Source organism: Micropterus dolomieu, linkage group LG03 (genome assembly GCF_021292245.1).
Source record: "Micropterus dolomieu isolate WLL.071019.BEF.003 ecotype Adirondacks linkage group LG03, ASM2129224v1, whole genome shotgun sequence".
Taxonomy (NCBI): Eukaryota; Metazoa; Chordata; class Actinopteri; order Centrarchiformes; family Centrarchidae; genus Micropterus; species Micropterus dolomieu.
The window spans coordinates 19,402,963-19,430,392 of NC_060152.1; the positions used below are offsets into that span (position 1 = coordinate 19,402,963).

At 40.6% G+C, this 27,430-nt stretch overlaps 1 protein-coding gene across 4 annotated transcripts in view; it reads left to right on the top strand.

Moving 5' to 3' along the window:
* spaca6 (sperm acrosome associated 6) overlaps positions 1–25,334 on the top strand; it is a 28,507-nt gene extending 3,173 nt beyond the window's left edge. Inside the window, exons 1-10 of one of the 4 annotated variants that reach the window (XM_046044216.1) lie at positions 19,238–19,480; positions 19,662–19,748; positions 19,954–20,025; positions 20,268–20,291; positions 20,386–20,463; positions 20,979–21,082; positions 22,402–22,558; positions 22,875–22,894; positions 24,894–25,060; positions 25,231–25,334. In XM_046044216.1, the coding sequence (XP_045900172.1) occupies positions 19,267–19,480; positions 19,662–19,748; positions 19,954–20,025; positions 20,268–20,291; positions 20,386–20,463; positions 20,979–21,082; positions 22,402–22,558; positions 22,875–22,894; positions 24,894–25,060; positions 25,231–25,312 (1,005 nt within the window). In that variant the 5' untranslated portion in view covers positions 19,238–19,266 and the 3' untranslated portion in view covers positions 25,313–25,334. Of the gene's footprint in view, positions 1–19,237; positions 19,481–19,661; positions 19,749–19,953; positions 20,026–20,267; positions 20,292–20,385; positions 20,464–20,978; positions 21,083–22,401; positions 22,559–22,735; positions 22,835–22,874; positions 22,895–24,882; positions 25,061–25,230 lie in introns of those variants that run through there. The other 3 variants (XM_046044219.1, XM_046044217.1, XM_046044220.1) reach the window with 3 other exon arrangements.
* The last annotated feature ends 2,096 nt before the right edge of the window (positions 25,335–27,430 follow it).

Genomic DNA, 27,430 nt, shown 5'->3' on the forward strand with positions numbered 1-27,430 from the left:
CTTCATATTATTGTCAGTTGCTGGGCAATGTTGATATAGTGTAAGATGATTACGGTAGATGCTTTTGTCTACGTTGATGTATACAATTTTAGACATTTTGAAATGTTGCGCTTTTGAATCCACTGCGTTTATCTGACAGCTATAGTTGCTAATTACTTAAACATGTGGTTATCTTATAAATATGATGCATTGTTATAGATTAAACCACCCAATGTTATAATGATATACATTGACAAGCTCTTTACATATTAATACATAAATTACAATTATAATCCAATATCATAAAATATACAATAATATAATACTCGGCCATTCGGTATTATTAGTACTTTTACTTTTGATACTAGAATATTTTGTTACTTTCCATATATTTAAAGTAGAGTACTCCAACCTTTACTTAAGTAGAAGATAAAAACACATCTTCCACTGGTAAATAGTGTCTTTTGCTGATCTTTGACACTTCTGTGCTTGATTATACTCAGTATATGCTACACAGTACTTACAAACATGCCAAATCTATCTTTTGAGGTACTTTAGAAACAGTGCCGCCATTACATACACTCAACTCAGTCAGTTTCGGCTTCATGGGAGCCTAAGGTCTAAAACTTGTAGTCAAGTCAATTTTATTTACATGGCTCAATATCACAAATCACAAATTTGCCTCAAGGGGCTTTCCAACATGTACAGCATAGGACACCTTCTGTCCTACCAAACTGTTCAAGTCAAATCTGGTCAAGAACCTTTGTTGCCCCTCTCTCTCCCCACATTTCCTGTCTACCTTGTGAACAAATGCTATTAATTAAAGTAAAACAACACTCCAAAAAGCAATCTAAAAAAATAACACACATAGAAACACATTTATTAGAAAAATCCAGCTGGCCTCTAACTTGATACATTATATCCCCAAAACAAGCAGGTTTTTACTGAACATTGAATGGTTACTAAAAGTAAATTTATTTTACACTTAAGTATGTTTTTCATGTAAATATCTGTACATGATCGCTCTGAATCTCAAAATTGTATTGCTCAAGAGAGCAGATATACATCCCCCCTCTGCAACAGACCCAAACGTTCTCCTTGTTTGCCTTAATACAACTGTGATCTGTGTGGGCATGAGTCTCTCTCCACAGTCAACTGATAGCCTAGATCATGTTATGTGATTTCTGGGTGTTGGAGTACAAATTACCACTAGCTGTACTGGGTTCAATATTATAATTTTTTTTTTCTGCTTTGCCACTGCAGTGTGTTAAATATAACCGAGTTGATATCAATGAATAATTTCCTCATGGCGGGGCCAGGTGGCTGCCTTCAGATGCATTCAGATGGAGGCAGAGGTGGTGAGGTGGGGGTTAATATTTGCAGGCTGTAGGAATGTGTTTGGAGTCAGCAGTGAGAATTCCTCAGTTCTCCATTAGTAGGTCTCAGCGTTGCCTCTTACTTCACCAAACTATCTCATTCCCCTCTTTTCCCTCTTCCCCCGTGTCTCTGTCTCCCTCTGCCTCTGCCGCTCCATCTCGCATTTGATCTCTGCCTTTGTCACCACGTTCTATGTCTGTCTCGTTCTTGATTCGTGTCTTTTTCTTCTATGTTCTGTCTCAAGTTTGATCCTCACCATCTCCCCTCTCCTCTCAGGCTCTTTAGATGTCTGTGAGACATCTAAAGAGCCTCAGGAGTTGGGGGTTGGGTAAAAAGCGAGAGATAGTGAACCTGTGTGTGAGTGGGATAATTCTAGCACAGGGCTCTCTACAGCTGGCCTCTTAAGTACGTCAGTCATGTATGATTTATGGCATCAGGCATTGTCTATTCATATCTTCTCATGTGTTAGTTCAACAGTGGACCAGGAAATAGTCCCCACTTCCCCACGCAATCGCTGCTCGCATTGTATCAGATATCAGGATTGTCACTTACCTGTCTTGCTCGTGTAAAGTCAAGACAGGTAGCTTATAGCTTAGCACAATGACTAGCAACAGGGGGAAAGCTAGCATCTGTTTGAAGGTGACAAATCCCTTTTTTTGTGAATTAAACAAACATGTGTTAATCACTTAGCTTTGGATACGCTTGTAGGTATATTTTGTTCCCTTTGAACTGTTTGCACTTGTTTCCAGTCTTTGTACTAAGCTAACTGCTCAATGTAGCTTTTTCATTTATCAAGCAAATTGCCAAACATAATTTTTAATACCTTTCACTCTCTTCACTCTCTGTATATCTATCTATCTATCTATCTATCTATCTATTTATCTATATATTAATATATAGATAAATATATGTATATAAACATATATATATATATATATATATATATATATATATATAAACTTATATATATAACTTGTTTTGTATACAAAACAAGTTATTTATCAGTCGTTTGAAAAATAATGGAACAAGTGAATAATAAGCCATAAAACAGTATATAGTTTGTAAATGAAGGCTTTAAGTGTCACTTTGTCTCCTCTAGTAGCATATGGATGGCTCTCCATTATCCTTTGCTGTGATACGCGTGCTCTGCAGTGGCGTCGGAGGTGTCAGCTACCCGCGTCACACAACGGCACCCTTGAGTGTGCCAGCTCTCTGGTGCCAGACAGAGAGGAGGAGAGAGTATGACACAGAGGAGGAGAGGTGGGTACGGTGTGAAGACAGAAGGGGGGAAAAAGACGAAGGCGTAAAGAAACAAGCCATCTTTGAGGTAGAGACAAGTGGGTGAAAAAGCAAGAGAGAAAGCATCTGAGGGAGCAAGGAAGGAAAAAGGAAGGTGATGGGGAGGAGGAAGAGGAACCATTTGTTTATTGTCTGTCTGCTCTGTGAATTATTAGAAAATAATCAGCACCCTGAGGAGTTCCTAAGCAATAAGAATGAGTATGCTTGTGTATATCTACTGGTTGAAGTGAAGTGACACATCAATATATAAAATATCACAGCAAACAAACTTTCAAAGATTCAGAAGTGAGTAGTGGACATAAAACCTCGTCATTGCCGGCTGTTCTTTGGTCAGCGTGGGTCGTCATCTGTAAGATGAAAGGAGAGGCTGCGGGTGGTTGCTTCCACAGAGGGATAGAAAGGTCAGGAAGTGGCCCCAGCACAAACACCAGACTCATTGTTCAAGTTCAAGGTAACACTGAATGTGGTTCTCATTCACTTAGCTCAGCCCTCCCTCCTCTGATAATCTGCTGTTTCTAAAAGAGTCGTAATTAGAGAAAAGCACTGTCTTTGGTAACGTCTAACATTGGTGTCATGACATTGGTGTCATGACATTGGTGTCATGACATTGGTGTCATGCTGTTATAATTGTTAACAAATTATGTCAATTTAATGTATTTAATCAGGGGTGGTGTGGACTGGGCATAGCATTGCTGGCTGTTTGGTTTAAAAGAAATAGCTGGAATGTATCTTAAGATATTGTGTGTGTGTGTGTGTGTGTGTGTGTGTGTGTGTGTATGTGTGTGTTTATTGTACTATGCTCGTGGGGTCCAAAAACCCAGGATTTAATATACTTATGGTGACCAACCAGCTTTAAAGGGCTGTTTGAGGGTTAAGACTTGGCTTTAGTGTTCATGTTAGAATTATGTTAAAGTTAGGGTTAGGGCAAGGGTTAAGTTAGCTAAGGAATGCATTAAGTCAAGGAGATGTCCCCAGTGTGTGGTTGTGCTCGCACGTGGCCAGTGCTCAGGTGTGTCCACTCTCTGCCCTCTCAGACAATGAACAAGGTCACCGCCAGAGGGTCAGATCTCAGGGCAGGGTTTCCCCTCCTCCACCTCTAACAGCCTCCCTCCCTCTCTGTTGTGTCTGTTCGGTCGTCCGCTGCTTATTAACTCGTCACAGGGGATTTTCTGTTCGCCTTCTTCGCTGCCCTGTTCCTGTTCAAAATGGAACAGCACTCCCCCCCCCCCTCCCTTTTTTTTCCTACAAAACATAAATAATTAAATCCTTAATGTTTATTGTGCTCAATATGCAAACTATCTACCTAAAAGTTCTAACTACATGCTACCAATTAGTCAGAGCACAACTAAACTACCTACAGTGCCAAACCTCTGGGAAGTCCATGCACTGTAATTGATGACTTTGTGCTTTCAATGAACACCGCACACAAACACACACACACACATATACGCACATATACACACAAACACATAATTCAGAGACTGACTCACCCCCTTTAACAGATAGTCAATAACAATACAGGAATGATTAATCAGTCCCGCTGTGGCCCCTCCCACTCTACTCACCACCTTCCACTCTCTCTTCTCAACCCCACTCACCCTCTCTCAGCTTAGTATTGATCTGAATGCATTTGCTTCCCATTTATCCGTTCTCCCCCTCCCCCATCACGTAAACACTGCCACTGCATTGAGCGGTCACAAAGAACCTTTTACACAGGAGTGTCTCCTGTGTGCACAAACAACACACACTCACAGGCGCGTGCACGTGCACGTGCAGCAGCGGCAAACATACATGCATACCATCTGATACCCTATAGGTACTACACTTATCTGCATTGCACGGATGGATTTAACTTGATTATTCTGCGGTGATTTTCATAGTGCAGGTGCATTATGTGTGCGTATTAGTGTTTGCATGTTGTCCACACATAAGCCTCAACACAAGGCAGCATTCTTAAAGGTTTAACTGACAGCTCATTGAACCCCCTGCTTTCCCCCTTACCATTCTGGTTGGTGGCACACATGTTACCATGACACCAGACTGTTTTGTCTGCCCTTTGACCTCTTTAAGGGGTGCTGTGGTCAATCAGGCATCACATGTGAGGGGCAAATAGAAGGGAGGAGAGGGAGGGGGATGCATTTCCTCTGTAAAGAGGAGGTTACAAAAGGTTCCTCTATACATCCGCTTTGTACAGAACAGAAGGTGGGGAGCCTTCAAGAGGCTCGCAGTGAAACAAAGACACATGTGCACATACAGACATGGCAGCGCTTTGCGAGGGTAAATGAACTAGGCTGGAGCTCCCAGGGGGTGGGGAGTTATTATGCTCATTGTGTCTAAAGCTGTTTGGCTGCTTCTTTTGAAGTTATATTTATCAAACCGGAGCAGGAGGCTTAGCACTCCAAGCTGGTGCATTGCTTTGTCCACACTACAGAACGCATGTGCGCACTGAGATGGCTTTCAGATATCATGATTTAAACAACCTCAAATGTTGATCTAAAAAAATAACACGAAACAGAATGTCACGTTACAGTGTACACTGAAATCATAGCGTCTAATTGAGTTGTAATCCTTGCGGCAAAGAGCAAACAAGTAAGTAAGTTTGATGCTGATCATGTTGGGAAAATTTAGTAAACACCCAAACATTTATTAATGGCAGCATTCAAAAAGCAAAGCAAAACATTTGAGCTTTGAGTGCAGCTTTTTAAATTAGGCTAATTATAATGTAATTTATTCTGCAGCGTGAACAGTTGGTCCCTCTACTCTGTGTGTCAGAATTATTACAAAAGTTAGACATTGATTCATCTCTTGTTGTATTTTATGTGATGATAATTGGTTATTTAATTGCATCATTTGGGCTGCAGCTGATTATTCCAGTTTATGTATTTAATATTCCCAAAGTGGCATTTTGGATGCTCATGCTTCATGAGTAAGTCAGTAGCGTGGTCTTGTCCACTGACACTTCAGCTGTTGCAGAGACTGAACCTGCGACCTCTTGGTTAAACAGTCTTTCTATTCACAAGGCCAGCTTGTCTTCCTCTAACGTGTGTGTGTGTGTGTGTACGCGCGAGTGCGTGCGTGCAGGCGTGTGTGTGTGTGTGTTTCAGTCAGCCTCCGCTTCATGTCTGAGGAATCCCTGGCATACTTTGACAAGGGAATAAACTCAAGGTAACAAATTTTTCTTTCATTCATTTCACTTATCCATCCATCTACAATGTAAACTTAAGCTCACACACACACACACACACACACACACACACACACACACACACGCGCGTACCTGTATCAGTGCATTCACAGTCATTTACAATACGTAACACATGCACATTTTATATGTTCTGTTGTATCTATTTGTTTAATTGTTTTAACCATCATCATTTAACCATACATCTGTTGCGTTTCTTTTTCGTGTGCAACAATATTTATCTGTATTGTCCCTGTTAAATATATACTCAAATTAAATACTGGCAGATAATTGACTGATTGATTCAAACTTTTGGCAACTAATAAAAGTGTCACAATGTCGTGAAAATCCACTGATTTAATCCACTTATTATCAGGACTTTGAAAAAAAACTTAAACAAAACTTGCACCGACAGAATCTCAACACATTACTGATGTAGGTGAGCTTTGCTATGATATGAGCTGAGGTGAAGCTCTCTGTATTTCGCAGGTTTTAAATCTGGTGTCTGTGGCGACGTTCCAACCTTAGCATAGAGGTAGTGATGTGTTTTATGTCAGCCAGCAATGACTGGTTTGCCAGAGCTGAAGGGGAAACGACCGTAGCCACAGCAGCAATTCAGTATGGCAGAGACTCTAGGATTTAAGTTTATTGTCCAAAACTAAAGTCACACACTTCTAGTTATACTTTTCATTTGTTCTGCTCCTCAGTGCTTTAGCTGTATGTATTGCATCACTATAAACTGTTAGATTTGACAAAACTTTGATAGAGATGTATTTACCTACTTCCTTTTAGTCTTCTAGCAGGTATCTGTCACACTGGTACACTGCTTTCCATTCACTAAAATCAGAAAAATGTTATTTTGTTCTCTATTGTCCACGCATTAACCTCACACGTTATTACACCATGCATTTTCAGCGAAAAGTTCAAATGAGTGTGTCCACCAAAATTCAACCATCGTCTCTGTATCTCAAATTACTTTTTTAAAAGGCTGTAAGCCAAAGGACTAGCCCTGCAAAAATGAAAACACACACACATACGAACATTTGTTGTCTGATTTAAGCCTTTGGATGTAATGCCATAAAGAGCTTTTATCTTAAGTGGATTATTTGGCAAGAAATGATCTCACAAGGTAATTAAAGGTTATCAAGTCGTGTTTATCCAAAAATTCAATAATGCTTGCACACAGTCAGTTAATGCTCCAGCTGCCCAGGTACTATAGAAAAGCTAAGATCTCAAACTAATTTATGACTCATCTAAAATTTGATTTTTATACTGAAATACAAAAGTATGATATAAGATGCAACCACATTTCAGGATGCTACTTTCTTCTGTGCTGCTTTATTTGGCAAAATAGTTTTTTGTTACCGGACAACCTCACCATGCACACACACAAACACACACAGATAAATTCTTCCATCATGCATTTGATTGGAAACTTTGAAAGGGAGGCGCTGCGAGAGGCCAGATACACGCCAATCCCAGCATATGTAAATTGACAGCTGTGCCATAGCAACAGTTTGGCTAGTTGCCAGGGTGTTGGGGTTGCCAGGCAAAAGGTTCCCATGGCAACATTCATTTTGCCATCTCTGTATACGAGGCTGGCGTCAACCAAAGAAGATTAGTGTAGGATGGAGGATTGCTCTCACCTGGGAAGAACACATGCATATTGCAGCAGATTAGAGCTGCGCTCTCTAAAATTACAAACATTACGGCAATGTAACCCTTGTTTGGAGATGTGGCATAGGTGATAGACACATGTTTGATATTGAAACCGGGCAGCTTTGGCACATGCTGAAAATAAGCTGGTACTGTAGATTCAGCCTAGAGAGGTATTTTCCATCTTTCTGTTTCCCCAGAGTTGCATCATCTTTATTTCATCGCACACAGTATAAAATCAGTGAAAGTGAAATTGCCTTGTTGTGCAGTGAATCTGTGAATTTTTTTACATGGCTTTATTAAGGATTGTAACCATTACGTGACATCCATCAAAGTGTGTCACTGTATATGGATGATGATCAAGTATGAGAGGAATTTGGAACTTGACATGAGACGCCCCATTTATGAATCACCCCAGACGTTTTTCATAGTGGAGTAGTCTTTCACCGCTTAGACACTCAGACAGGCCTGCTTGGGGGTGGAGGAAGGGAGAGAGAAAGAAAGAGCAAGAGAAAGAAGGATAGCTGACATTGGCACAATTACACTGCATTTCTGCGTGATTTGACTGTGAAAATATTGCACACGTAGGGCATGAAGTAGAGGAGGTTGTGGGTATGAAAAAAACAGCCCGGTTGGCATGTGTGGATAGAGAAGGCAGGAGGGGGTATGAAGACAGAGAGTGGTTAAAAGGGTAAGAAATGGGAAATGGGGACCCATGAGGGCTGAAGCAGAGAAAAGGTTGAGTGAAGAGAGGGAGGCGAGGAGGTCAGGAGGAGGGGGGTGCACTCTGGGACAGGAGAGAGAAAGGGGCTGGGAGTAGCAGAAAAAGGAGAATTAGGACTCTAAACACATGCCAAAAAAGGAAGGAGGCGGAGAAACAGGAAGCAAATTCACCTGGTAACATTTTTACAGTTACACTGGCATGTTGCCCACTTGGCTAAGATCGTCTATGTAGTTTCTTCTTCTCCATGTCTCTCTATTCTCACAAACATTTTTAATCCATAGTTGCAAAGTTTGAAAGATAGATGCGTTCCATTTCTATACCTTAGTGCTTCTCTGTCGGATTGAATTCCTAAAATCCCAGATGCCAAGCAACGTTTTGATGCAGAGAATGCAGAGTTTCCACATACTTCTCGCTTTTGTCAGTGCTGCAAACTTTTTAGAATATTTACAATTCTTTAATCATCTTTATATTGATGGCATTTGTTAACATATGACTATTTTGTTCTGCTGAAACTCTTGAAATGGCATTTGCATCGCATATCATCTTGTCCCAGTTACGTCTGAATCTGTGCTCAGAGTAACTTAACACTCCTGGGCTTGCAGCCGTTGGAATGTAACATTGTGCCAACAAACGTGGTACTGTAGCATGCAACATTTACGACTCCTGCAGAGGGGATTCACAGACCAAAAAAAGTTTTTGTGAAGTAATTTTTCTTTCACTTGGTGTGACATGAAGGAAATTCCAATTTGACTGTGTAGCCAGAAGTCACCCAGATTTAGATATCACAGCTGACAGCTGACTTAATGGTGATGACAGTGTTATGGCAGATGGCATTAAACTCCCATGAAAACCTGTCAGCTATTAAGTAGAATCAGACATCTGATTTGGATGAAATATTGCAGTGTGTTAATGTATGAAAGTGCAAACCCAAACAATATGATTTAATAACAAGTTGGATGCAATAAAAGCTGGTGATTTAAAAAAAAAATGTTTATGAGGGAAGAAGATATGAATTTTAGTCATTGCTTTCCAGGATGTGATAGGATAAGAAAGTGTGTACTTGTAACATCCTGTGTATAACAATGCTAGGATAGCCAAGCCCTGATTGTCCATAGACGGCATTTTGAAGTTTTCAATATCACTCTATTGCAGAATCTTGTGGCACTGTGTGTACAAAACACTGATGATGAGAAGGTAAAGAAGCAAGACGGAGTTTGGACAGTCACCAGTAGAGGGCAACAACTCCTTAGAAGTGGATGGAAAGACTATGAATGAACATAGGAAATGAAGCCTTTTGTAGTACTCACACCTGCATGAGAAGCTTAGATGTGTGAAAATGGATTTCTATAGTTCTGTTCCAGTGTTGGACCAGAATTTTAACGGCTTTGTCAAAGGCACAACTTTTGTGTCACATTTTGTTCCATCCAGTCTTACAGCGTATTTGATTATATCAGCAGCCTCATGTTTGGCTCCACTGGCATCTCTCTGCATATATGCCTGCTCTGCGGCATATATGCCTTAAACCTAAGCTTCGTCAATGCAGCCATACCTGTGGCACCATAGCCACTGCATCACTCAGTACAGGCTCATCTCTAGTACCCCAAATCGTAGAGCAGTCCTCCCAGCCCATGAGTCATGAAGGCAGATTTGCTCCCAGTGTTGCAGAATGGTAATGTGCATCTCTTCAGGCAAAACCATATCATTCAAACTCTTATTTTCCTCCAAACTGATGAAAAAAGACAAATTTATCTACTATAACCTCATACACAAATAGACACACACCACCAACTGAGCTCAATGGGAAGATCAAAGATCAAAGAAATAAAAAAACCCAGCATGAAGTAATTCTGCATGTCTCAATCTCAGCACCTGTTAAATGATTAAGTGAGAAGGACATTAACAATTTGAGTATATATGCTAACACAGAAAATAAGTGAGGCATGAGGTAATTGGTTGACCGGTAGGCAGAAGCCAGAGAGGTGTATGTAGAGCATGTGCATGGACACCTTCGTCCTGCTGGTGAAGATCTTGTCTGGAGAGCAGCTCTACAGTCTGTGCTCTGCAGTGTGAGGTAGTTGGTTGTATGGTTTCGCATAATAAACAGCACGGAGATAACTGTACAACCTTCTAGCTTTCCCTGCGGAGTCACTTCTTGCCACGTCTGATGTGTCCCCAACAGAGAGGTAAGTATATCTTGTTACTCCACCAGAGGATCACCTAGTGGTTAATGACATGACTCGCCCTTTTCAACTTTAACGCCTTTTGGATACTGTGCCCTTGGGCAAAGTCTTAACTTCCCCACCACCAGCTTATGTGTCATTTTGTGTGCAACATTTGTCTGGACATGTTTGTCAGGAGGACCACCTGCTGCTTGACAGGTTGTCGGTTGTACACTGGCAATCAGTAGTTCCTACTGCAACAAAAATACCTTTAAGAGAGGAAACTGAACCTCCATTTTTATCCAAGATCCTACGTCAAGGTCAGAGAAGGGACTGTACAAAAGTTATTAGTGTAGAGAAGGGGGCTGAATTTATTGTTTCATTTTAATCATATTTTATTTTTTATTCTTTTCCCCTTTCTTTGACTAGGAAACATAAGCCTCCATAACCCTCCCTCTAATAACTTAAGAGGGTAAGCTGACAAAGAAAATACATTTTTGGTAAACATAAGAAAAAAGCATTAAAAACATTTTGTCTCTCCCTATTTTTGAGAAAAGGTCTGCTAAAAAAACAGTTAGTCACTGAATTCCGCCTGGATCTCGAGACGGGATTGTTTTCCCCTATACATGGCCAAAGGTTAACTTTTTTCTTTTTCTGCCAATAACAGAAAGAAACAAATTACTCTAAAAATACTCTCACCCTTTGCCCACCCCCCGCCTCAATTTCCATACAGTTCCTAATGAAACACAATGCAACATATAACATAACATATCATACATATAAAATAAATACATTATGCCCAGCCTCACTACGGAAATCAGGGACTGCCTGCCTGTGCTTGGCAGTCATTTGTGAGATCCATGTATTTTTTACAACAGGTAGAGGAGTCTCATCTGCCTGGCATTATACTTTTACACACATGCCACAAATTCTTCCATGTTTCCACTTTATGCTGGCCTCTGCATCCACGCCAACACAGACTATCACAATCATTTTTCCAGTTTCATTACCCCACAACCTCCTCCCTTGCCCTCACTATGTAAGACTGGTAGTTGTGACAGAAGCCATCTGCAGTGCGTTATAGCCCGCTCTCCTCCCCCACTGGAAGTGGGGGGGAGCGTATATCAGAATTGTGCTGATTCGGCACTGTCAGTCGTAGCGTTCTTTATCTTCCACCGCACAACACTGCTCTCATGCCAGAAGTTACAGCTGAATGTCTGACAGTTGCAAGGTGTGTGGGGAAAGGATAATGTACAATCTACCCTGCCTCATTCTCACTCTCTCTCGCTCTCCCTATCATTCCCCAATATAGTAAAGGATTGTTTATACCAGTGGCTGGTTTTACTTGGCTAATTTTCCACTGTGGCAGATGCTGCACACTGTGCATATGTGTGAGCAGATTTGTTGTACGAACATATTCACATGCATGCATGCTGCTCAAAAAAATGTCTTTCGAGGTTAGAACCATGACAAAAATGCCACAACCTCTCCCAACATCAAGTATCATGGGTTTCTTGAAACACCCTAAAAATTCTGACATCACTTTCTGCAAAGCACGGCTTACCCCATTTTTTCTTTGCTCACATTCACTACTATGTAAACACAGGTGTGATAAGGACGAGTGTGCTGCCAAAAACGATGGTGTCTTCCGATATCTCGGGGTATAACTGAGATCTAGAGCATCCCGATTCTGAGACAGACATGGCAGACACCATCCCAGACTGATGATGTCATCCCTGTGAAGCACTCCCAGTGCTTTGTCTCTCAGTGGCACTGCAGAGTGCAGCCGCAGGCACACACACATACATACATACATACACACACACACCCAGACACGGACACACACACACACACCTGTATGTGACATTCTGCGGTTGTCACTCAGGATGGGACACTTATGTCTGGATTTTAAAGACAAATTTGTGTCCAGATAGCCGCTGTCTTGGAAAGACATGCTCTAATGTAGTCTTCTGGCAGGACAGACAGAGGAGAGCAGGCAGAGACTCCTGCACTCAGTAATATACTCACAATCGCAATCTATGTGTTGTAAATGTACAGGAATTTGGCTTGGTGACATTATTGCAGGATCATATAGTATATATGTGCTGTGCATATTGCACAGGAACTCACATTCAAAGGGACAGTGCAGAACATGCTGTACACATCACAGCAGATAGTGTAAACACATTCACAATGTTCACAACGTCACAACGTGTTTCTATGTAAATTTAGGTGGCATGGCATTACAGTGTGATTGCGGATACAGAGGAGGATGTGAAGAGTCCTGTAGTGCATTGGATCTGTGAATAAGACAGTGATACAGAATAGGATCAAAGCGGGAAATATATTCAGCTGCACAGAGTATGTGTCTAGAATACCTGCAGCTGAAGTGACAGAGACTCGTCTATAGGCAGTGTGGGTACACAATGAATATTCATGAGGTATTATGAATATATAGTGTAGTGTTTTTATGCTAACCTACATTTCTGAAAGGTTGCATCCTCGTCTTGCATATTTATGAAACAGAAACCTCATCTGAATGCCTTTTGAAAGAAGATGACGATGAGTTTGTCTTAATCGATTCCCATCTTTTGTACTGTAGTAATTGCTTTTCAGGGAGAGTGCCTTTTAAAATGAACTCTACATGCTATAAGAGATCAGTGTGCTTACTTGTCCTTGTTTATTTTTAATTTCATACTGGGTTTTTTGCGATATGTAAAAGACTAGCTCAATTGCCTCATTAAGTCATCATGAAACACACTTCATTCAATCTCGGCAGAATCAAAATAAAACTCCCCAAAACCGCCTTGGTTAGTCTGTCCACTGTTCCAACAATCACCAACTCTGGGTTGGTCGAAATAAGCTCTTAATTCACTACATGCTGTTTTTCCTCACTGCCTCTCTCTGCCGTTGTTGGCCTCTTTGTGCGAACAAGAGTCATTGAGCAGAAGCTCTCACTCATTCTAAGACAGACCACTAAATTAGCTAAATAAAATGGCAAAAATCACCGCCCCCCCAAAAAAAAACACAACCGCAGATGGACTTTCTTTGATATCGGATTCATCCAATCACCCAACCCTATTTCATACCTTCATTATTTTAGCCAGGGTGTTAACTAACTGTCCATCAGAAACATGTTATCACAGGCCTCCGTCACTGCTTTAGGCCGCAAGCAGTGCGTTTTCTTTGTCAGTTTACCCTCATTTGCGCTAAATGTGTGACACATTGGTGATATTGTACAATATGGTCAGAACACTTTAGGGCCATTAATGACGCTTACACATCAAGTGTGTGTTTATGCTCCATCTCACTGAGCAGACAGCCAATCAGTGGCTCTAAATTAGATTTACCTTCAATTCTGAATTTCCCTCAGGGCCATATGATTCTGTTATCCAACAAGCACAACTGCAACTCTCTGTCCTCTTGGAGGGTAGCACAAATATTAGAATATTTAGAACTGCCTTTGGGCGTGTGAACAGACTGAGCAACCCAGCCGAAATATTAAACATGTAAAAATATCACAGAATTGAAAAATGTTACACAACATTAAATATGCACAACTGTTGCAATTTCTTTGTTTATGCATGCAACACAAAGCGTAAGAGTGCATGCAGCTTTTATCTTTTTTATCAGTATTTCATAGTGTTCAAACAGCCTCCATTTCAGCATCATTTGGATCCGTTTGGTGGGACCGAACTGCAAGCTGCAGATTGTCCTCCTCTGATGTTAAGCTGAATAATCAAGGCACATTCCTGTAATTGGCGAAGCTTTCCACGATGGGTTTATTTAGTGTGTTTGATGTCACTCCAGCTGCAATTTACACTTGTATTGGAGCAACGCCATAAATCCCGTAATCAATTTGATGATGGTATGATTGCTGTACACACAGGAGGAGGCAGTAGTGTCAGGCTCTCAGGTTCATGAGACTCCTGGGCTTCATATTTTCTCTCCATTCTCATCCTATTAGAGATTCTGACCCTCCCCCTCCATCCCCACGTTCTGCTAGCCTCTCTGCCACCCTACCTCCCTCCCCCAACCGTCTCCCTCTCTCACTCACACACACACAGTGTTCCTCTCTTTCATAGACACACACACACACACACACACACACATACACACATACAAACACACAGGCACACACTCACTCCACTCTTATTCACTCTCTCTTTCCATCTATCACACGTTCACACACATACACGTAGCACACAGACTAGAGTGTGTGTGTGTGTGTGTGTGAGGGGGTTACTGAGCTGGTAGATACGTGAGGCTAGAAATACGTGAGAGGAAAAAGAGGGAGATGAAAGGATGACGACCAGAGAGTGTAAAAGAGGGAGAGAGAAAGGAAGAGAAGAGATTTTGAGGTACTATGAAAGCAAAGAGAGACAACTAGAGACCATGAATGCAACACAGAGGGTAAATGAGTATGTGTGTGTGTGAGTGTCGTCTGTAAGTGCTGGATAGCATGTGCACCGGGAGGTTTGGTGTATAACTGGGCATATGAACGCATAAAGTACGCAAGCCTTTTCTCTCTCTCCTTTATTTTTCTCTTTTTGCAGCTCTGTGTGTTTGCGACGGCAGCCCTGCTGAGACAAAAGGTGAGGATCTGTATGGATGTTAGTTAGGTAGGTAGGTAGAGAGCAGAATAATGGAATCAATACCATTGTCTGTAACCTACCTGCCGCTGGGCTCTCTGTCTGGCCCCAGCATAGACCATCAGAGAGAGAGAGAGAGAGAGAGAGAGAGAGAGAGAGAGAGAGAGAGAGAGCTGAGAGGAGACACAGACTCACTCAGACTGGGAAAGAAAAGAAAAGAAGACGCTGGCTGCAAGGTGATTGTCTTTTTTTTGTTGATACATTTTCACTCGTAAGGTTAATGTAGATTAAGTATGTTTGCTGTTTATGCAGAGCTGACGTGCATATTTATCTGAAACTTTTTCACCGCAAATTTTTCACACCCTTTCCTTTGACAGTGATAAAACCAGCCGTGTTGTTCTGCTTGTGCATGCATGTGTGTACTCTTCTGGCTGTATATATTTGTCGTATAAGTGTGACAATCTGTCTGTGTTTGCACTCGCTGAAAAGCCTTTCAATTAATGTTGTCGACAGGTCATGTCTACGTGTCGTGTTAGATTTGCACCTTGTGTTAATTCTCACTTTCCTTTATCACCTTATTTGCAAGTACGTCTGAGATTTACCTCATTATAATCATCTTTTTTACAACAGGCAGGTAGATTAGTAAAATTAACAGCTGGTGAGAAATTGTTGACTGGAATTGGAATGTTATGACTGGCAGTGTTGTACAATATGCATTTCCACCTGCTGCAATAATCATGAATGTATTCAACACAGACATTTCGATTTCTGTTGTGCTATGTGTTGGTATAATTAATTCACAGCTTCGTTGTATTGATAGTGACATGAAAGAAAAAAAAAAGCCACCTCTTCCGCAGACAAATCCATAATTTATTTCTTGATGAAGTTATAACAAATGTCTGCTATTCTACTCTGGTCTCCAGCTGCCATGTCTGTCACATGCGACACTAACTGAGACAACCTAAAAATTTCACTTTTGGAGTCCAAAATCTTGAGGCCTGTAGCTCATGACCTATAGATAAAACGTAATGTAGTCCAGCTGCAGTCCAGTTTGATGGAGGACGTGACGCATCATTAACGTTCACACTGAGGTGTTTTACTTGATGAGACATGCTTCCCTAACAGATGAGTCAGATAAAATATGCAAATGTCCCTTCTCTATATCGACGTATTTGGTCTTCCCCAGTCAGTATGTGTCATTCTGTCTGTCTGCCAGTGGGGGGCATTGGCTTCTGATATTTTTACGCAATTAATTTTTCTTTCGTTCATTTCATAAATGTAAAGAAACATATATATGTTTGGATTTATTTCTGGTTGGGGAAATAAATACAGTTTGATATTGTTGCAGTCTAATGTGTTATTATTTTACTTTATTAACAGGTGGGACTCCTTGTCCTCCTCTACTCCTTTCCCCTCTGTAAAATCATCAAAAACTAGTTTAATCTTAATTGGTAAGTCAGAAGACAGATCATGTCTTGCTCTTAATATTGGTCTGAGAAATCATATTATAACACAGTAATAATAAGTACTACATTTAGACTGTATATCACTGTAAATTTATCTAGACTGGACCTTCATTTACCTTTTCTTACGGGGAGTTACGGAGGATTTAAAGATCACACCTCAACAATTATGAAGAACTAAAGATAAATATCCTTTTCTATTACAGACATTATGTTTTAGGCAAAGATTTGGCTATTTATGTGTCTTACATAGTGTAAAAGGTTGGAGTTGGAGCAATAATTAAAAGCTCCAGATTAACATCTATGTCTTTGACATGTAACTTTTGTTCTAGATTATGATTGTGCCACTAATGTTTCTTACATACATCTGAAGTTTGTTTTTAAAGTCCTTTCAACTCACTGAGCTTTTGTCAGTGCTTGTTCAATAAATCATGTTCAAAATGGCCATGACATTTAACAACAGTTTGAAATTAAATGTTTCTCCTAAATTAATTGCATCTCCACCCCAATGTGCTCAACTACTGCATTGCTGCGATTTTTTGAACATTGCTGGAAAATATATTACTTGGCTTCTCTTTGCTGCACTGTAAGGAAAACGGTTAGTGTGGCTGAAACTTAGACAAATACATGATTGTTTCTTAATTATGTTGTAATTGAACTGATCAGTTTTGCTTCTGTTCTGCAGCAAACCAGGAGACCAGTCGGTGCCGCAGAATCCAAATGTCAGATGAGGTCATGTCTTTTTCTCGGTGCAGCGACTATGCGGTTCTTTCTTTTAATACGTTCTGACTCAAGGTTGTGTTTTTTGTGTATTCAGTTGCTCAGTTTTAAAACTCTCCAAGTGTATTATAATTTCACAGTATGCCCCTCTGTCCCTGAGACCCTTAACCTGTGAGGTCAAAGCAGGTCACAGGTGAGGTCCTCGGGAACAGGGCTGCATTCAGTTTCAACTTCCTAGAAACAAAGGCATTTTATGAAAAAAATATTACATGAAGAACATTTTTCTCCCCAGAAGGTTGTCTGTTTAACATTTGAAGTTTCCTTCGGTATTCTCACTGTTCTTTCAAACCACTTTAAACAAAAGAAAACCCTCAAATGATACAATGTCACATTTTCTTCTGCCTCTAATGTATCTTAGTCTCCAGCTGCAAGACTTGTCAGGTTGGACAAGAAGAAAAGGAAGCACAGACACTATCAGGGGGCCAACCCTATTGACTGGCTTTGTGTTATAGCCCTTAGTGTGGGCCAATAGGAAGACAGCCGAGGGTTGTGACCCCGTCATTTATGTCACCTTCAAAAATCACTGGAATTATTGGTACATCATGTGCATGTTTCTGTACTTTGTATTGTAATGGTAGCTCTGTTTTTACCTATGTATGCTAATAAAATATGGTAAAAACAGTTTATGTGTGTGAATTTATAAAAAAAATATGTCTTTCTGTCTGCTACCAAAAAAATACTCCACAGGTGTGAATTTTGCAATCTCTCAGTTTTCCTTTGTCCACTTACACACTATTTGCTAGACAGAGCTAATTGGCCCAATTTTATACATGAAGCACCAGCTCTTGAATACAAAGTGTAATTGGCAACATCTTGTGAAGATTATTCCCTTTTCCTTTTCTCAAGCAAATAAGAGTGTGTTATCTTCCACATAAATGAAAAGTGTCATTCTAGAGAGATTTTATACTTTTATAATGATCTGGGCGTGCATGTAGAGATTTCATCGAAGTGCCTGATAGCAACACACGCTCTGTACGCTCAGACACAATTAAATGCACTCTAACACGCACACACACACACACACACACACACATATATTTGGGATTTTCCATGTCCAACTGCCTGACTAGCTATCTGACTTTGGCAGTCCTGGAGCAGACTCTTGCCTAATATTGATTGGCTTGTCTGTGTGGAGACAGATGAATGCATTAGTACCCAGCTCACCCTGCCACTGAAAACATATTAAGTTCATGTATTAGGCACCCTGTCTGGTTACCATGGAGATGCACTGGGAATGAGGGACCGGGGGGGGTGAGGAGGATGGGAGACGAGTGGGGGATACAGGATGTGATGAGGCAGTCGACTTGATTTGTAGTCCTGCTCCCTCTTCCTCTTTCTCTGACACTAATGTGTTCTCTCTCTTTCCTCTTGCACCTACCTTTCTCTTCTTTGTTTCTCCTCACTACATTTTCTTTTTTTCTCCAACATTGTTTCACCGCTACTTTTTGAATTTTCTAAACTCCACCAGCAAGAATATGCACTTTTTGTTTCTCATCGCTCACTGATCTATTGATTTTGTTGACCCTTTTGTTCCCTTTTTTTGGCTTTTCATTCTCCACCTCGCCATCTCCACACCACCAGTTCGACTTTAACTCTTTGTATTTTTCTCTTGGGTTTTCTTGTCAACATGCTGTCCACTTCATCCCTCTATGTACATAAGAATTTAAGTCCCTCTTCATCTGCCCCTCTCCCTCCCACCGCCGCCGCTGCCGCCTCCCTCTTTGGCTCGCTCCATCTCTGTGCTCTGCAGTAAAACTGGTGCATTGAGGCAGCAGGAAATGGGGACTAGAGACAATAGAATGGAGGGAAGTATAGAGGGGAGTCTGTGGTGCTCTCCTCTCCAACCCAAGCATGTTGAGGAAACATGAGCAGGGTACTTTTAAAATCTTGCTATTCAATTTCATGTGGGATAGGCACATAAAATCCACATTTAAGGCTTTGATTTTTCAAGCTTCTGGAATATGAAACCTTGGACTTTTCAGGTTTGTAGTCCTGGATTTGAATAAAAACATTTCATACAGCAACCTTTGTTTGAGTTTGATGCCCGTGCTGAAAAATGTGCACATCTGCATTGTGGCTCGTGTGTGTTAGCTTGCTCTTCAACACCTCTCTAAGTTGCTATCAGTGCTTTGTTGATGTGCAAGACAGTCTTAGCCTGTGCTGGGGTCACATTTTGACCATGTATAATGTTAGAAATGTTGACGCCTGCTTCAGGAAGCTGGACCGCATATTCAACAACAACGAGGGAGTGATTGAGGCGGGCAGAGTGGGTGCGGAAAATTATCTATTTACTATTTTTTGTATAGTGTTTTATCTAGTTTTTCTTGAAGGCAAATGCAAAAAAAATACGTTTAAATAGTAAATCAGCTCTAAACAACAATTAGGGATAACTTGTAGGTGTATACAGGGAAGAGGTTGGTTTATACTTTGTGGTATGTACCCTTCTTCCAGGTGAAGGCTATGAGAAACAGCTAAAAGAAATTCTGGATAAAGAGATCCTGCCCATGGTGAAAGAGTTTAACCAAAAGCTGAATAAAGGTAGCTACACCTGCTCTCACACACACATGACCGCACAAGTAAATACGTCTTTGGAGTGTCAGAATTGTTAAATAAGGTCAGTAACAGAGGGGAGTTAGAAATGAGAAATTTCAAATGATGCCCTAAAGCACACATTTCACCAGGACGTGTTGAGCCAAATATTTCTGTCTTCCTCCTCCCCCTTCTCCTCCTCTCCACCCATCAGACACAGTGTATGAGGAAAGGTTGCAAACAGCAGCAGACAATTTCATCGCAGCTGCCTCCAAACTGCCTAGAGGTGAGACATGGTCTCTTTCCCTTTCCCTTCATCTTATCATCCATAGTAAGGCCCATTAGGTCATTACAGCTCCCTCTGATCTCTGCACTCTCTCTTTAATAAGCTAGTTACATTATTACAGCCTTTCAAATACTTAGGAGAATAAAGGAAGCTGTCGGGCTGAACTGACTCATACTTCTGGATATTGACAATAACATTTAGATTTTCTGATCTATGTTAACTATCTTTCTTTGTTTTCACAGTCTCTGGATGTATTCCCCCATGTGGTTAGTGTTTTTATTCTTTTTTTGTCTCTTCAATATCATATTTTCTGTTATTAGAAACAAAATATCTTAAGTATTGGTTTCATGCACCCATCAGGTTTTCAGAGTGCAGGTGCAGTTTACAACTGTATTACCTGCCAGTATGACTCCTGTGAATTCCCCCTCGACTGTCCAGGTGAGTATTAATAATCTGTCCAACATATTGGATTACTGATACTGTTACATCACATTTTTTTAAATAGGAAAAAAAGTCTACTAATCCAGACTTGACACATCCTTACATAACTATATTTTCACCTTCATAAGCATCCACTCTTGATCCTTGAAATGCTCTTAGCAGAAAGTCAGGATTTGAAAAAAAGACAGAGGCAAGGTTTTATTTCCACACATTATATCTTTTGCACAGAGCCCCCAAGGTACTCTTTAAGTCCTTGGCTTCTTTATGCAAGGTGACAGTTGACTCCCACACACGATGGTATTCATATCAACCCTATACAGCACAGCCACTGTTTAGCATATCATCACTTTTACTCCAACCCTCAGAGACTGGGCTTAAGTATTATCATTAAGGAGGGCTCAGACTGCAAGAGCTGCCCCCCTGTGAATATTGTGTGTGTGTGTGTGTGTGTGTGTGTGTGTGTGTGTGTCTGTGTGTGTGTGTGTGCATGCGGTTTGCTATGTTTATTTCAGTTCAGGAAATTAAAGTAATGGAGAACAGCAGGACCCGAGTGTGGTGCGAGGTGCTGTTTCATTTACCAAACAATATCGAGGTGGTCTGGAGGTTTGCAGAAGAGGTATGCTTGGTGAACTGATCAGGGTCACTGCAATACCTTTAAAGGAATATTTCAACATTTTGGGAAACACGCATTTTGTCTTGCAGAGAAAAGAGTTAGATGAGAAGCTTAACACCACTCTCATGTCTGTCTGTTAAACATGAAGCTGGAGCCAGGATACAGTTAGCTTAGCATAAAGTCTGGAAGCAGGACGAAACAGCTAGCCTAAGTGTATCCTAAGATAAAACAACACAAATGGCCTACCAGTAACAGGATTTGTATGTGATTCCATTTGCCATATACGTCTTAGTGTAGGTTTGTTATTTATCAGTAGGTGCCAACAGTTCATGAGATACACCCAAGGTAGTTGAGCACAGCATTCCGCACAAATGTAGCAAATTTATATCAAAATGTCCTCTGTATGAACATGCTGGTGTGACTTTTGAGATGCAACTACAAAGCATGACAAGTGGATGCAATGCATTTTACAGTGCTAAATTGGTCATATATTGTAATGTGGCGCACTCAGTAAGCAAGTTAGCTAGCCGTTGTGCTAAAATAACTTATTGACATTTTACGTAGTGCTAACTGTATGACTGAGCAGTGCATAAATTTTGTTCCTATACCCAGACAAGAAATTGTAGCCAGGCAGGCTTCCCATCCATCATTCTAACATCATCAAGCAACATACTTGCCAACCTTGAGACATCAGAAAAGGGAGTATTTCAAAGCCAATGGGGAGGTCGGGTGGTCCACCCCCAGAAAAATTTGACTGTCGGAGACTTCCATTCTGGTGACTTTAAATTTCCCCCCTGGCGTTAACTTCTGTGAATGTCTGGCATTAACTAATATTCATAATTTTTCATTCATTCATTCAGGAGCTCTCTTCACATCACATGCATGTCAAGAAACAACTGTTGGTGTGACTGTATTGTTGTCCGGGGGCGGAAACTTTTGGAGTCAGAGGGCTTATACACGGTGTACAGTGCCAGAAATAGATAGTAATAATGAAAAGCTGAAAAAAAAGGTGTGAAAATCTGACGTAAATCAGGAGAAATATGGGAGTATTGTGACTCCAGGAGGAAACCGGGACAGGAAAAACAGTAGTCTCTCGGAAATATTGGGAGGTTTGGCAGGGTTGTGAGCAAGTTACCCCAGCACCTCTGTAGCTCAATACTTAATACATTACATAGATAATTTGTTAATTTTGTACAACAAACAAGCAGTTAAACAAATGAGCATTAACATGTTAATTGTTGATCTTTAGAGGTGCGGGTAGGTGGACTTTGTTACCTTTGGATTCCTGCCTACAGTATTTGTAAGATTTTTTTCCTGGACAGGTGAAAACCCAGCAGGTGGATCAGTTTGAAGAAGCGACCGCAGGGTTGGACAGACTCTATTCCATCCCTTCAACCAACTTGCAGCATCAGGGCACCTACCAATGTGAGATCTACTCAGGCCAACGCTCCATTGTTAGACTATACTACTATCTCACAGGTAACAGGATACACCACTTTTAGCAGAAAGAAGTTCAAATTGTGATTAATATTTATCAGTTGGAATCAATATGCAATATGTTTTCTATGGGCACAGATTTGACCTTATTAGATGTAATTGTTACAGGCCTCAATCAAGAGTTACCTGTGAACAGATATTGTGTCCTGTTTTGTACAGGAAAAGCAAAGACAGGAGATGTCACTTGTGATCGTTCAGCAGGCTGTTCTTTGTCTTTATTAAACAGAATTTATCTCTTTTTTCCCTCCTTCACTTAAACCACGTTGACCATATTCCTTTTAACAAATTACACTTTTAGGTTCCCACTACAGCATGCAAGTAAATACATTAAACCACTGGAATAACATATTTTACAAATTATATATCAGTTCAACAGAAATAATTCACCTCTCCCAGCCTCAACTGGTACTCACACTTACTGCTGTTTACTAGATCCAAAATCATATACATCCAGTAGCTTTGATACTGTTAAGCCTACTTGTTTCACATTTCCGCAACATTCTCACATACAACATATAAAAACAATACAGAGGCCTACATATTACAAGATACATGTTTTTTCTAACCTTATCAACATGTTACACTGTTCAGTATTATCACGGTAACAGGACTTGAATGCAGGACTTGACACATCCTCAGCTCAACAAGCTTTAAATAATCGTAGCTCAACCTTTAGCTTTAGCAAATACAAAGAAAAGTGCAATGTCCATGAGCAATGACCATAAACAAAACAAACGTCGGAAGGCCGCCATGTTGGGTCTACACGGGTGCTAGCTACACTTTTAATTCAAAGTCTCTTTACTGAATAAACCACTGTTTTACACATCAAAGGTTGTCATCACAACTTAACAAAGGCTTTAAAAGTCCATAGAAATGTATTGCAGCAAAATATCACACATTACTAACCTGTTTTGTACAGGAAAAGCAAAGACAGGAGATGTCACTTGTGATCGTTCAGCAGGCTTACACCCTATAAAAATACTACTCAAACCCCGTGCAAAATACATTCACATTATGCCCCTTTTTTACAGGCTATTACACAAAATATCTTAACAATTGTGACAACACATTTGTAGGTGTCACATAATGCCATGTGAGATAATGGAAACAATAGATAAATATTTACTTAGAGTACTGAGAATAAATTCTTTAAAAGTAATTACATGAAACTGAGAAGGTGGTCCGAACAGTCAAGAAGCAGGCAAAAATGCCCCAAGAAGTTAAAAGAAAACAGGCAAATTCCAAAACATGCAAGTAAGGAACACAGAAACATGATATGAAGCACACAAAAGCATTAAGAGGGCAAGTGGCCCGGTAATTGGAGAACAGGGGCAGTGCGAAAGAACCCAGGTGGACAGCTGGGCAGATGAGTGAACCAGGTCTGGAGGGTGACCAGGAGGCATCCCAGCAGGAACGGGACAGGTGTCGGCCAGAACACCATCAGGGAACCAGGAGCAGGTGTCGGCCGGACAGCTGACTGGAAACCAAACATGACTGTGTTAGTTCTGTGGCGCTGGGTAGATGAGACATGCGGACCACTCCTTTTCTTGGGGAATCCACCCCAGGCGATTCCCAAAAGGTGACACCTGGACATTGAGGTGGCTCTTTGACTGTTCCATCAGAGGCTCATGGGGTTCAAGTAATGTAGGACCAGGACAGGCAGGTAGCAGGGCTAGCAGACTGAGGTGAAGGCTGGGGGCAGGATTGGGTGGAGCAGTCCAGGTAATGGCAGGGCAGATGAGTGAAGTGAGAACAGGTGTGTAGATGGGTGGATGGAAAGGGCCCAGGGAACCAGGAAAGTGGCTGACAAAGAGGGACAGAGAGACAGATGGTGACGTGTATATACATGTTTGGATATGCATATTCATTCATATTTGCATGTGTGCATACATATGTATGTACATGTACGTATCTTTCCTGCATTTCCTGATTAACTATTAATGTAAATTCTTATAGGACACACTTTATTTTCTTCTGCTTCTTGTTATTTTCTGTTACTTTTAGTTTTTTCATTATGGTTAAAGTTTACATTATTATACCCACAACTATTATACCATATTGTACTTACTATATTATTATACAATTATTATTGTTATATTATTATACCTTGCGGGTTATAACATTTTTTAACGACATTTTAATCATTTGTTGTTGTTGTTTGTAACTTTCTCAAATGTAGTTCTGCTATTTTACTCCAGTGTATCTATTTTGCACGCTCCCTGTTCCTTTACCCTCATCTTTTACTTTATGTCCTTAATGTGAGTTCCACTTCTCCCCTGTGTTCTTTCCCTCCATCTCTCTTTAAGTGACCCCCCAGGTTGTGGCAGGCCACACAGAGCTGCAGGAGATATTTGACCTGTCTCTGCTCCCAGGAGGGCAGTTACTCCCTGCGCCTGGTGGTCCTCCCAGCTCCCTCCTCCCCTCGCCACTGCTTCTCACTGCCTGTTTAACTACTTTACTCCTGCTGCTATTCCTCTCCCTGGGGTAAAACAAAGCTATAAATTGCACCGCATGAAAATAAACAGCAAAGAAATTTATAAATGCACGTATTTTCTGTGAATAAAACGTGCTCCTTGCTAAGATATCTAGCCTATAGTACCCAGTATTAGTTGGCATCATGACTCCCACATTTTCTATTTGTTCCTCTATTGCAGGGCTCTGTATTGGTCATCAATATCACATCAAACAAGTCATGCAGAACCAGCAGATGGAGATGAAGAGAGTGGACAAATGTAGTGCAATAAATGCATTTCATCAATCCTCTGGGTCTACAGAGTATTAAGTCATACCTTACAGAAAGCCTTTGTGTGATTCCTTCCACCACTAGAGGGCAGGATGCACATCTTTATCAGTGGTGCCCTGTCTACTCTGTATGTCACAACCACATATATTCTCGTTTGTGTCTCACAGTGATAGTGAAGTAACTAACTAGCTTTACTCACGCACTGTACAATTTCCTACTTTAAACTTCTACTCCTCTATTTCAGAGGGAAATATTTTGCTTTTACTCCACTACGTTAATATAGTTGATTTGACACATAAACTGAGCTTAAAATGTGATGTACAGTTGTAAGTTAAACTGCAAACAGTATGTAATAGGTCAGTGGTTCTCAAACGTTTTCACAATCCTAAACTGACACCATACACCAATTTGATGAGATTTTATCCCAGGGTCACCCATCTGATAGTATTTTTGCTCTTACAGAAAGTGTATAAAGCCCATGACCAAAATAGTCACACATTCTGTCATTGTGTTACTTGATGGATGGAATTATAGTGAAAATAACTTTTAGCTAGAGGAGGCACTGGAACCCTCTCAAGAACCCCTGGGGGTCCCCGGACCTCACTTTGAGAACCACTGTAATAAGTGGTTAAAATTAGCTCCACACCAACAACAATTAACAAGCTGTCAAGCCATAAACAAAAATACAATTATATAATAATCAAATAAATCTAACATCTTAAAAAGAACTATTCTACATAATAAAAACTTGCATTATTTTGGAGATGACACAAGTAGTATTTTGAATGCAGGACCTTTACTTATAATAGATTATTTTTCCATTGTGTAAATTTGTTGCCACTAGTTAATTAAAGTATCTACATGTTTCTTCCAACAACTGTGTCAAAATAAAAAAATCTAAAAAAATAAGATTCAGTTTAAAAATGTCAATGTTGTCCAGCCATCCATTATCCATCATCTTCCCATCAACTTACCCAGAGTCGCGGGGGGGCTGAATGAAGCCAATCCCAGCTGATATTGAACGAGAGGCAGGGTACAACCTGAACAAGTTGCAAGTTCATCACAGGGCTGACAAATAAACAAACAAGCATTCACACACACATTCACACCCAAGGGCAATTTATGTCACTAATTAACCTACGCATGTGGGAGAGAGCCATAGCCAATGTCGCCAAATTACTATTACAATTAAAATTCCCCTTTAAAATTTAAATTTAATTAAGACCACACCACAAGTTGACATGGTACATGTTCCTACCTTACTTTTGTAACAACCAACACAAAATGTTTGTCAATGCTTGTCTACGGCTGTCCTCCTGGTTCTGAATATTTTTAATGTGAATAGAAAAGGCATGGAAAGGTTTGGTGACTACTCTGGTAATTCTTGAGGACAGAAGAGCTGAAGTAACTAAACATACTGTCTCTGGTGGCTGGGACCTATTTTTAGCTCAAATGTGCATTGACCTTTGTTGTTACATTTACAGTGTGTCACATCAGGGCTGTGGTCCAGAGAATATTTGGTTGCTAAAATGAAAGACAACATCCCCAAAACAAATGTAAATCATATGTGAGAATGGGGAAGTACTTCTATTGTGAAACAGAGTTCTGATTAAAAATGTACCAATGTAGTTGTATTTGCCAAGATTTGAATTGAGTGAGTGAATCTTCAAAGCCAAATGCTTCGCCCAAATCCCTCTGATAATTAGAATATGACCTAATAAGTCATTAGGTGTTGCATTACAGATTTTACTTTGTACTCTGATCATTGACCTGAAAACCTTCAGTGTCAGGCTTCAACTGGTTGTTTCAGGTCAGTTTGACTTACACCCACATATCACTGTCAAACACACAAAAGCCCAAATGATAGCATGTTTTAATCCAGGTACAGTATGTTCACACATGGAATCCACACTCTCACACACACCTATTCATAGTTTTCAGTCACGTGACATGTGCGGTGACCTGGAAGGCAAAACAACCGACCAAGATCGAGGCTCACACCGGACTCCCTCGTAGAGACGCCGCAAAAGCAGTTAAATTTTATTTGGATCACCTCTCATCTCAAGACAAAGATAGATATGGACACAAACTGCAAGGCTGCTGGAACAAGT